This window comes from Panulirus ornatus, chromosome 10 (genome assembly GCF_036320965.1).
Source record: "Panulirus ornatus isolate Po-2019 chromosome 10, ASM3632096v1, whole genome shotgun sequence".
NCBI classification, from domain to species: domain Eukaryota; kingdom Metazoa; phylum Arthropoda; class Malacostraca; order Decapoda; family Palinuridae; genus Panulirus; species Panulirus ornatus.
Window position 1 is genome coordinate 922,501 of NC_092233.1, and position 12,865 is coordinate 935,365.

Consider the following 12,865-nt stretch of genomic DNA (forward strand, 5'->3'; position numbering starts at 1 on the left):
AGGACAAGAGCAAGGGAAGGAGTAGCAATACTCCTGAAACAGGAGTTGTGGGAGTATGTGATAGAATGTAAGAAAGTAAATTCTCGATTAATATGGGTAAAATTGAAAGTTGATGGAGAGAGGTGGGTGATTATTGGTGCATATGCACCTGGGCATGAGAAGAAAGATCATGAGAGGCAAGTGTTTTGGGAGCAGCTAAATGAGTGTGTTAGCGGTTTTGATGCACGAGACCGGGTTATAGTGATGGGTGATTTGAATGCAAAGGTGAGTAATGTGGCAGTTGAGGGAATAATTGGTATGCATGGGGTGTTCAGTGTTGTAAATGGAAATGGTGAAGAGCTTGTAGATTTATGTGCTGAAAAAGGACTGATGATTGGGAATACCTGGTTTAAAAAGCGAGATATACATAAGTATACTTATGTAAGTAGGAGAGATGGCCAGAGAGCGTTATTGGATTACGTGTTAATTGACAGGCGTGCGAAAGAGAGACTTTTGGATGTTAATGTGCTGAGAGGTGCAACTGGAGGGATGTCTGATCATTATCTTGTGGAGGCTAAGGTGAAGATTAGTATGGGTTTTCAGAAAAGAGGAGTGAATGTTGGGGTGAAGAAGGTGGTGAGAGTAAGTGAGCTTGGGAAGGAGACCTGTGTGGGGAAGTACCAGGAGAGACTGTGTACAGAATGGAAAAAGGTGAGAACAATGGAAGTAAGGGGAGTGGGGGAGGAATGGGATGTATTTAGGGAATCAGTGATGGATTGCGCAAAAGATGCTTGTGGCATGAGAAGAGTGGGAGGTGGGCTGTTTAGAAAGGGTAGCGAGTGGTGGGATGAAGAAGTAAGAGTATTAGTGAAAGAGAAGAGAGAGGCATTTGGACGATTTTTGCAGGGAAAAAATGCAATTGAGTGGGAGAAGTATAAAAGAAAGAGACAGGAGGTCAAGAGAAAGGTGCAAGAGGTGAAAAAAAGGGCAAATGAGAGTTGGGGTGAGAGACTATCAGTAAATTTTAGGGAGAATAAAAAGATGTTCTGGAAGGAGGTAAATAGGGTGCGTAAGACAAGGGAGCAAATGGGAACTTCAGTGAAGGGCGTAAATGGGGAGGTGATAACAAGTAGCGGTGATGTGAGAAGGAGATGGAATGAGTATTTTGAAGGTTTGTTGAATGTGTCTGATGACAGAGTGGCAGATATAGGGTGTTTGGGTCGAGGTGGTGTGCAAAGTGAGAGGGTTAGGGAAAATGATTTGGTAAACAGAGAAGAGGTAGTAAAAGCTTTGCGGAAGATGAAAGCCGGCAAGGCAGCAGGTTTGGATGGTATTGCAGTGGAATTTATTAAGAAAGGGGGTGACTGTATTGTTGACTGGTTGGTAAGGTTATTTAATGTATGTATGACTCATGGTGAGGTGCCTGAGGATTGGCGGAATGCGTGCGTAGTGCCATTGTACAAAGGCAAAGGGGATAAGAGTGAGTGCTCAAATTACAGAGGTATAAGTTTGTTGAGTATTCCTGGTAAATTATATGGGAGGGTATTGATTGAGAGGGTGAAGGCATGTACAGAGCATCAGATTGGGGAAGAGCAGTGCGGTTTCAGAAGTGGTAGAGGATGTGTGGATCAGGTGTTTGCTTTGAAGAATGTATGTGAGAAATACTTAGAAAAGCAAATGGATTTGTATGTAGCATTTATGGATCTGGAGAAGGCATATGATAGAGTTGATAGAGATGCTCTGTGGAAGGTATTAAGAATATATGGTGTGGGAGGCAAGTTGTTAGAAGCAGTGAAAAGTTTTTATCGAGGATGTAAGGCATGTGTACGTGTAGGAAGAGAGGAAAGTGATTGGTTCTCAGTGAATGTAGGTTTGCGGCAGGGGTGTGTGATGTCTCCATGGTTGTTTAATTTGTTTATGGATGGGGTTGTAAGGGAGGTAAATGCAAGAGTCCTGGAAAGAGGGGCAAGTATGAAGTCTGTTGGGGATGAGAGAGCTTGGGAAGTGAGTCAGTTGTTGTTCGCTGATGATACAGCGCTGGTGGCTGATTCATGTGAGAAACTGCAGAAGCTGGTGACTGAGTTTGGTAAAGTGTGTGGAAGAAGAAAGTTGAGAGTAAATGTGAATAAGAGCAAGGTTATTAGGTACAGTAGGGGTGAGGGTCAAGTCAATTGGGAGGTGAGTTTGAATGGAGAAAAACTGGAGGAAGTGAAGTGTTTTAGATATCTGGGAGTGGATCTGTCAGCGGATGGAACCATGGAAGCGGAAGTGGATCATAGGGTGGGGGAGGGGGCGAAAATTTTGGGAGCCTTGAAAAATGTGTGGAAGTCGAGAACATTATCTCGGAAAGCAAAAATGGGTATGTTTGAGGGAATAGTGGTTCCAACAATGTTGTATGGTTGCGAGGCGAGGGCTATGGATAGAGATGTGCGCAGGAGGATGGATGTGCTGGAAATGAGATGTTTGAGGACAATGTGTGGTGTGAGGTGGTTTGATCGAGTAAGTAACGTAAGGGTAAGAGAGATGTGTGGAAATAAAAAGAGCGTGGTTGAGAGAGCAGAAGAGGGTGTTTTGAAATGGTTTGGGCACATGGAGAGAATGAGTGAGGAGAGATTGACCAAGAGGATATATGTGTCGGAGGTGGAGGGAACGAGGAGAAGAGGGAGACCAAATTGGAGGTGGAAAGATGGAGTGAAAAAGATTTTGTGTGATCGGGGCCTGAACATGCAGGAGGGTGAAAGGAGGGCAAGAAATAGAGTGAATTGGAGTCATGTGGTATACAGGGGTTGACGTGCTGTCAGTGGATTGAAGCAAGGCATGTGAAGCGTCTGGGGTAAACCATGGAAAGCTGTGTAGGTATGTATATTTGCGTGTGTGGACGTGTGTATGTACATGTGTATGGGGGGGGGGGGTTGGGCCATTTCTTTCGTCTGTTTCCTTGCGCTACCTCGCAAACGCGGGAGACAGCGACAAAGTATAAAAAAAAAAAAAAAAAAAAAAAAAAAAAAAAAAAAAAAGTTGTTTCAAGCCTAAACTGATATGCTATAAGTCATGAGACTTGTCTTAAGATTGTCAAGATTTTACATTTAGATGCCTTTGATAATTGCCTATAAGTAATAAATGATTGGTTTCTGTCACAAATGCATTACCTTAGGTTTTGCATATAAATAAGTGATAAATGATTGATTTCTGTGACAAATTCATTACCTTAGATTTCTGTATATAAGTAAGTAATAGATGATTGGTTTTCGTGACAAATTTGTTCCCAAAGAGAAATATCTCAAACCTCTGAATCACCCATACTATTACCAAATATTCTTTCTTCATTACCACAGCATATTCTTTTAGTAACTCTGTAAGCATATGTGACTCAAAATTTCTCACCCTTGTGTTCTTGTGACAAAACAGCCTCAGTCTCATTGTTAGAAGCATCAACAAGTATGAATAGAGTGGATAAATCTGGTAGTCTTATAACTGACATCTGAAATGATATAGTTTAAAGCATCCTCCCACTTAATAACATTTGGCTGTCCCTTATGAATTTTGTCATTTAAATTGCTGGCTCACTAATTAGGTGTCACTAACCCTCCCAATATCCAGGCAGTAAGTGCTGGTAATATACCTCCCTGGTCATTGGCTGTCTAGCATTAGCTATCTTTGTAAAATTCTTGTCTTGATTTACCTGTATGCACAGATACTGAATCTAACATTGTAAAGTCATGCCAAAATCTGTTATTATCATCCTCCTTTTTTTTGATAACAACAGGTGATACACATGTAGATGCTGATGGTTCAGCAGTGCCAAGTTCCATCATCTCCAAAACCTCTCTGTTACCTACTTCTCTTACTGTGTGAAGAAAAAGATAGGACCTTCTTTTAATTGGTTTTGAATCTGTAACATGAATTTCACACTTGCCTAGAGTGGTAGGTATGTCTGTTCGGACATCTAATTACTTCCTTAACAAATCATGGACTTGAGCATTCATTTTCCCTGTAAAATTAACATCAGGACTTACTTCCTTTATTGTCTCAACTTGTACCTCTTCAAGTTAATCTTTTTACTCAATCCTTTTTGTCTACAGAGCTGATAAACACCACATGTTCTGCAATACCATAGTATATTAGCTCATACACTTTATCAAAAGAAATTATCAAGAATTTTCTTTAATGTCTTAGTGTCTAATTAACCTCCAAAAATTTACTTCTGAGCAGTTTGCAAACCTTGACTTTTTAACTTGGATGACACTTTGACTTGATTTAGCTTCTCCCTTTTATGTGATCTTTTAAATTCTTTATGTGACTCAGAGTTGCTATGGATGACCTTCGACATCTTACCTTGTTTGGTCTACTTCATCTCTCTAGATCTATGTATTCTTCATGCTGATGGTGAGGACACACAAGGAGAGAGCTAGTGGTAAGGTCACACAAGGAGCCAGTTAATTGTGGGGGCACACAAGGAACCACCTAATGGTGGGGGCATACAAGGAACCACCTAATGGTGGGGGCACACAAGGACCCAGCTAGCAGTGAGGACACACAAATAGCCACCTACTTGTGAGGACAAACAAGGAGCCAACTAGTGGTGAGGGCACACAATGAGCCATCTAATGGTAAGGTGACACAAGGATCCAGCCAATAGTGATGGCACACAAGGAGTCAGCTAGTCATGAGGGCACAGAAGCATCCATCTACTGGTGAGGGCACACAAGCAGCCAGCTAGTGGTGAGGGCACACAAGCAGCCAGCTAGTGGTGAGGACATACAAGCAGCCAGCTAGTGGTGAGGACACACAAGCAGCCAGCTATTGGTGAGGGCACACAAGGAACCAGGTAGTGGTGATGACACACAAGGAGCTAGCTAGTGGTGAGGACACACAAGCAGCCAGCTAGTGGTGAGGGCACACAAGCAGCCAGCTAGTGGTGAGGGCACACAAGGAGCCAGCTAGTGGTGAGGGCACACAAGCAGCCAGCTAGTGGTGAGGACACACAAGGAACCAGCTAGGGGTGAGAGCACAAGCAGCCAGCTAGTGGTGAGGACACAAGCAGCCAGCTAGTGGTGAGGACACAAAAGGAACCAGCTAGTGGTGAGGACACACAAGCAGCCAGCTACTGGTGAGGATAATCAAGGAACCAGCTAGTGGTGAGGACACACAAGCAGCCAGTTAGTGGTCAGGATACACAAGCAGCCAGCTAGTGGTGAGAGCACACAAGGAACCAGCTAGTGGTGAGGACACACAAGCAGCCAGCTACTGGTAAGGATAATCAAGGAACCAGCTAGTGGTGAGGACACACAAGCAGCCAGCTAGTGGTCAGGATACACAAGCAGCCAGCTATTGGTGAGGGCACACAAGGAGCCAGCTAGTGGTGAGGACACACAAGCAGCCAGCTACTGGTGAGGATAATCAAGGAACCAGCTAGTGGTGAGGACACACAAGCAGCCAGCTAGTGGTCAGGATACACAAGCAGCCAGCTAGTGGTGAGAGCACACAAGGAACCAGCTAGTGGTGAGGACACACAAGCAGCCAGCTACTGGTAAGGATAATCAAGGAACCAGCTAGTGGTGAGGACACACAAGCAGCCAGCTAGTGGTCAGGATACACAAGCAGCCAGCTATTGGTGAGGGCACACAAGGAGCCAGCTAGTGGTGAGGACACACAAGCAGCCAGCTAGTGGTCAGAATACACAAGCAGCCAGCTATTGGTGAGGGCACACAAGGAACCAGCTAGTGGTGAGGACACACAAGCAGCCAGCTAGTGGTCAGAATACACAAGCAGTCAGCTAGTGGTGAGAGCACACAAGGAACCGGCTAGTGGTGAGGACACACAAGCAGCCAGCTAGTGGTGAGGACACACAAGCAGCCAGCTAGTGGTGAGGGCACACAAGGAGCCAGCTAGTGGTGAGGACACACAAGCAGCCAGCTATTGGTGAGGGCACACAAGGAGCCAGCTAGTGGTGAGGGCACACAAGGAAACAGCTAGTGGTGAGGACACACAAGCAGCCAGCTAGTGGTGAGGATACACAAGCAGCCAGCTAGTGGTGAGGGCACACAAGGAGCCAGCTAGTGGTGAGGACACACAAGCAGCCAGCTAGTGGTCAGGATACACAAGCAGCCAGCTATTGGTGAGGGCACACAAGGAACCAGCTAGTGGTGAGGATACACAAGGAACCAGCTAGTGGTGAGGACACACAAGGAACCAGCTAGTGGTGAGGACACACAAGGAGCCAGGTAAGGGTGAGAGCACAAGCAGCCAGCTAGTGGTGAGGACACACAAGCAGCCAGCTAGTGGTGAGGATAATCAAGGAACCAGCTAGTGGTGAGGACACAAGCAGCCAGCTATTGGTGAGGATAATCAAGGAGCCAGCTAGTGGTGAGGACACACAAGGAGCCAGCTAGTGGTCAGGATACACAAGCAGCCAGCTAATGGTGAGAGCACACAAGCAGCAAGCTAGTGGTCGGGATACACAAGTAACCAGCTAACAATTCATGCTATGTGACTCGTGATATCTGCCTATTTATGCTGTGTGATTCGCGATGTTCAGCAGTTTATGGTATGTGGCTTGTGATTCTGGCAGTTCATGCTGTATGACTCGTGATGTCTGGCTGTTTAAGCGGTGTGACTCGTTATGTTTGACAGTTCATGCTACGTGACTCATGATGTCTGGTAATTTGTACTGTGTGACTGATGATGTCTGGTAGTTTTTACCGTGTGATTCGTGATGTCTGGTAGTTTGTGCTGTGACTCGTGATGTCTGGTAGTTTGTGCTGTGTGACTCGTGATGTCTGGTAGTTTGTGCAGTGTGATTCGTGATGTCTGGTAGTTTGTGCAGTGTGACTCGTGATTTCTGGTAGTCTATGCCTTGTGATTCGTGATGTCTGGTAGTTTCTGCTGAGTGACTCGTGATGTATGTTAGTTTGTGCTGTGTGACTCGTGATAAATGGTAGTTTGTGCCGTGTGACTCGTGATGTCTGGTAGTTTGTGCTGTGTGATTCATGATGTCTGGTAGTTTGTGCCGTGTGACTCGTGATGTCTGGTAGTTTGTGCCTGTCTGGTAGTTTGTGCTGTGTGACTCGTGATGTATGTTAGTTTGTGCTGTGTGACTCGTGATAAATGGTAGTTTGTGCCGTGTGACTCGTGATGTCTGGTAGTTTGTGCTGTGTGATTCGTGATGTCTGGTAGTTTGTGCCGTGTGATTCGTGATGTCTGGTAGTTTGTGCCGTGTGACACGTGATGTCTGGTAGTTTGTGCTGTGTGACTCGCGATGTCTGGTAGTTTGTACCGTGTGACTCGTGATGCTTGGTAGTTTGTGCTGCGACTCGTGATGTTTGGTAGTGTGTGCTGTGTGACTCGTGACGTCAGGTAGTTTGTGCTGTGTGACTCGGGATGTCTGGTAGTTTGTGCCGTGTGACTCGTGATGTCTGGTAGTTTGTGCTGTGTGACTCGTGATGTCTGGTAGTTTGTTGTGTGACTCGTGATGTCTGATAGTTTGTGCTGTGTGACTCGTGATGTCTGGTAGTTTGTGCTGTGTGATTCTGATGTTGTATTTGTGCGTGGTGATTCGTGTTTCTGGTGTCTATGCTTGTGATTCTTGAGCTGTAGTTTCGTGGATCTGTGTCTATTTGTGATTTTCGTGATGTCTGGTAGTTTGTGCCGTGTGCAATCGTGATTCTGGTAGTTTGTGCGTGTGTCTCGTGATGTCTGGTAGTTTGTGCTGTTGACTCGTGTTTGGGTAGTCTTGATGTTTATTTGTGCCGTGTTGATTCGTTGGTATTTTGTTGTGTGTAGGGTTTGTGCCGTGTGACTTTCTGATGTCTGTGTAGTTTGTGCTGTGACTCGTGATGTCGTATTGTGTGCGGTGTGACTCTTGATGTTGGTAGTTTGTGCGTGCGTATGTGACCTCGTGATGTCTGGTAGTTTTGTGCCGTGATGTAGATTGCTTAGATGTCTGGTAGTTTGTGCCGTGTGACTCGTGATGTCTGGTAGTTTGTGCTGTGTGTCTCGTGATGTCTGGTATTTGTGCTTGTCGTATGTCTGGGAATTGTGCGTCTCGTGATGTCTGGTAGTTTGTGCTGTGACTCGTGATGTCTGGTACTTTGCGCTGTGACTTGTGATGTCTGGTAGTTTGTGCTGTGTGACTCGTGATGTCTGGTAGTTTGTGCCGTGTGACTCGTGATGTCTGGTAGTTTGTGCTGTGACTCGTGATGTCTGGTAGTTTGTGCAGTGTGACTCGTGATGTCTGGTAGTTTGTGCCGTATGACTCGTGATGTCTGGTAGTTTGTGCTGTGTGACTCGTGATGTCTGGTAGTTTGTGCCGTGTGACTCGTGATGTCTGGTAGTTTGTGCTGTGTGCCTCGTGATGTCTGTTAGTTTGTGCCGTGTGACTCGTGATGTCTGGTAGTTTGTGCTGTGACTCGTGATGTCTGGTAGTTTGTGCCGTGTGACTCGTGATGTCTGGTAGTTTGTGCTGTGACTCGTGATGTCTGGTAGTTTGTGCCGTGTGACTCGTGATGTCTGGTAGTTTGTGCTGTGTGACTCGTGATGTCTGGTAGTTTGTGCTGTGTGTCTCGTGATGTCTGGTAGTTTGTGCCGTGTGACTCGTGATGTCTGGTAGTTTGTGCTGTGTGTCTCGTGATGTCTGGTAGTTTGTGCTGTGTGACTCGTGATGTCTGGTAGTTTGTGCTGTGTGACTCGTGATGTCTGGTAGTTTGTGTTGTGTGACTCGTGATGTCTGATAGTTTCTGCAGTGTGACTCGTGATGTCTGGTAGTTTGTGCCGTGTGACTCATGATGTCTGGTATTTTGTGCTGTGTGTCTCGTGATGCCTGGTAGTTTGTGCTGTGTTATTCGTGATGTTTGGTAGTTTGTGCAGTGTGATTCGTGATTTCTGGTAGTCTATGCCTTGTGATTCTTGATGTCTGGTAGTTTGTGCCGTGTGACTCGTGATGTCTGGTAGTTTGTGCAGTGTGTCTCGTGATGTCTGGTAGTTTGTGCCGTGTGACTCGTGATGTCTGGAATTTTTTGTGCCGTGTGACTCGTGATGTTTGGTAGTTTGTGCCGTGTGACTCGTGATGTCTGGTAGTTTGTGCTGTATGACTCGTGATGTCTGGTAGTTTGTGCCGTGTGACTCTTGATGTCTGGTAGTTTGTGCTGTATGACTCGTGATGTCTGGTAGTTTGTGCCGTGTGACTCTTGATGTCTGGTAGTTTGTGCCTTGTGACTTGTGATGTCTGGTATTTTGTGCCGTGTGACTCGTGATGTCTGGTAGTTTGTACTGTGTGGCTCGTGATGTCTGGTAGTTTGTGCTGTGACTCGGGATGTCTGGTAGTTTGTGCCGTATGACTCGTGATGTCTGGTAGTTAGTGCTGTGTGACTCGTGATGTCTGGTAGTTTGTGCCCTGTGACTCGGGATGTCTGGTAGTTTGTGCTGAGTGACTCGTGATGTCTGGTAGTTTGTGCCGTGTGACTCGTGATGTCTGGTAGTTTGTGCTGTGTACCTCGTGATGTCTGCTAGTTTGTGCCGTGTGACTCGTGATGCTTGGTAGTTTGTGCTGTGACTCGTGATGTCTGGTAGTTTGTGCCGTGTGATTCGTGATGTCTGGTAGTTTGTGCTGTGACTCGTGATGTCTGGTAGTTTGTGCCGTGTGATTCGTGAGGTTTGGTAGTTAGTGCTGTGTGACTCGTGATGTCTGGTAGTTTGTGCTGTGTGACTCGTGATGTCTGGTAGTTTGTGCTGTGTGACTCGTGATGTCTGGTAGTTTGTGCTGTGTGGCTCGTGATGTCTGGTAGTTTGTGCCGTGTGACTCGTGATGTCTGGTATTTTGTGCCGTGTGACTCGTGATGTCTGGTATTTTGTGCCGTGTGATTCGTGATGTTTGGTAGTTTGTGCAGTGTGATTTCTGGTAGTCTATGCCTTGTGATTCTTGATGTCTGGTAGTTTGTGCCGTGTGACTCGTGATGTGTGGTAGTTTGTGCTGTGTGATTCGTGATGTTTGGTAGTTTGTGCCGTATGTCTCGTGATGTCTGGTAGTTTGTGCTGTGTGACTCGTGATGTCTGATAGTTTGTGCCGTGTCTCTCGTGATTTCTGGTAGTTTGTGCTGTGTGACTCGTGATGTCTGGTAGTTTGTGCCGTGTGTCTCGTGATGTCTGGTAGTTTGTGCTGTGTGACTCGTGATGTCTGGTAGTTTGTGCCGTGTGTCTCGTGATGTCTGGTAGTTTGTGCTATGTGACTCGTGATGTCTGGTAGTTTGTGCCGTGTGTCTCGTGATGTCTAGTAGTTTGTGCTGTGTGACTCGTGATGTCTGGTAGTTTGTGCAGTGTGACTCGTGATATGGAGACATTGTGATACGTCCAGGAATTGGGTTCCCAACTTACCAGTGTAGCAGACAACCTAGTCTTGTGCACTGCATTTTCTTCGTGCAATTGTCCCAGATGACGCAATGTTGACAGTAAATATTCTCTGTTTACGGAGATGATCACTAAGGATGAACAAATAACACTTCTGAAGCTAATAACGTACTGAACATTTCCTTGTGTGGTATGTTCTTTCATTATCTCAAGACACCAATTTCAAATCTTTTGTGAGAAACGTGTTTATCCTTTATATTGATTGAATGATTGGGGGTACTTTAGTGTTTACGGAAGCAGCAGTACTGATGATGGAATACTTTCATTACAAAAGACTGATCTTGAGAGTTGTGCTCATGGCTTTACTGTAATGGGTGGACACCAAGTGACATGTGCAATGCGTGCAGAAGGCTCAGGATCATGACGCCCACAAACTATCATGAGTTTGGAAACATTGCAGACCTCCACATGTCATTATACAATACTAACACCGTAATCAAGTTAGCCTGGTTAATTGATATGTTAAATCTGGAAAGTTGTTCCGTTGGATTCTGGTGTGGAACCTTTACAGGATTCAAGGCGAGAGGCAATTTGCTTTTTGTTAGTGGCGTTACTACGTTTGTAATGGATGACATGGTCAGGATCATTGGTCAAGTAATTTATGGTTGAGATTCTTCTGGCTATGGATGGTCTTAGGACAGGTCAACAGGTATGTCTTCTACAGGTTATTGTTACTGGCTTACTGGTACAGTTTTTTCAGTGAATTTCTTGATTATGGACCAGACCTGACTTACTGCGGGTGTCCATGTTAGTTTTTGAAACAGCTTCACCAAAGATTGTCTTTTTGGGTTTTGCTGCTCAGCTTATGTGAACCCTGCCTGGCATGTGGGTAGGATATAAAGCTCCTCTGCGAGGAGTCTTGGTCGAAAATCCTGTACGTCCTTTTGAGCTGGTGCAGTGTATTTTGAGCATGTGGTGTCCATGAAGGATAGTTGTAGATATTGTGATGATAATGTCTAGCTAGCTGGCTGGCTGGACACGGTAGTGGAGCAACATTGTACTACGGCATTACTACTCTACTCTTATGTTCCACATCTTTTGCCCAAGATTTTTTAGGATTTGTCTCTTACTTCTCATCTAATAAATACGATCACATGTCAATTTTCATCCTCCTTATATGAAAACAATTTTCTGATATCAGATGAATAATGATTGTTTTATTTGTATAAATCTGAATTTCCTTCTGAAGATTATCGGGTGTTTTGTTAACTTAAACTTTTACAGGGTAGGTATTTTCCATGATACATTATATATGCAAATTAATTCGTGCAAAACCATGATACATAAATGTATGGAGACACTTGAGTTCGTGTTATGGCAGTTTGATATATATGTTAAATTGAAAAATGATTTGCCTCTAGCCTCACACACCTCTCCACCTTCTGCTACGCACGATAATTATCACATTTTTCTTCTCTTTATTAAAAAAAAAGATTTCTATAGACCATTATTTCGTTTATAAAAAAGTGTACATAGCAAGAGGTCCATTAGAATGGTGATTCAAGGTGAAATATTTTATATTTACGAGATTAATATATGGTATTTGGTAATGTGTGGATGACGTCATGTTGGGCGGTAGTCAGCGGCCATATTGTCAGGCCAGTCAGACAGCATCTAGTGTCTTCATGCTCTATCTACTGATACTAACTTTAACCATATAGAAGTGTGGTTGCTTTATTAATATCACCAGCAACCTTGAAATATATCAAAATGGATGATAAAACACAAATGAAAGAATTAGATCAGTGGATTGACCAGCTGATGGAGTGTAAACAGTTGGCTGAGAATCAAGTGAAAACATTATGTGAGAAGGTAAGACCGGATTGTTGTTTTCTCAATAACAAGGACTTGGATAACCTAGTGTCACTTTTTCTTATACAGATTTGTCACTAGCGTGATGTCAGTAACTTGTCAGAGGTTAGAAGTTGACGGGAATTGCCATTAGATATATATGGTGTAATGTGGCACCTGAAATGGCTGATCCTTATACATTCCGGAAATCATAAGTTGACTCAGGTTAGTACATGTTATCAGTTGGAAATTTGTTAGTTATGATTCTACTAATATTGGTTTACATTATTAGTACGTTTCGAACATCAGCGAATTTTAGGTTGAGTTTGGTTGAGATTGTTTTTCATGTATTGTTGAAGGATTTGTGACCTTCGTTTTGCATCTTAGATGACTACATGTGATTTCGTTAATCCAATACCTTGTCTCCCACGTGCATGGCCGAAAATCTAATTTTACGGGAAAAAAATAAATTGTCCTTCAGAGGTCGTGTTTTACTCGATGTAAAGAATCCATGCATGTGGTGCCTCTAAACCTGTTATTTTATATGTAAACCTTGGTAGTAGAAAAATTGTATGCGACATATGACACCCCGAACTAACCTTCATAGTAGTCAAGATGTATATTCTTGTCGGAGTACATGATGTAACTGTCTATTTGTGATTACCTGTTTTATAGTGTATAGGGAAGGATTTCT

General features: G+C 44.3%; 1 protein-coding gene across 1 annotated transcript in view; it reads left to right on the plus strand.

Moving 5' to 3' along the window:
- The first annotated feature begins 11,937 nt into the window (after positions 1-11,937).
- The window catches only part of mts (protein phosphatase 2 catalytic subunit mts), a 97,170-nt gene continuing 96,242 nt past the window's right edge, over positions 11,938-12,865 (plus strand). The window contains exon 1 of the mRNA XM_071665392.1: positions 11,938-12,192. Coding sequence (XP_071521493.1) covers positions 12,091-12,192 — 102 coding nt within the window. The 5' untranslated portion in view covers positions 11,938-12,090. The remainder of the gene's footprint in view (positions 12,193-12,865) is intronic.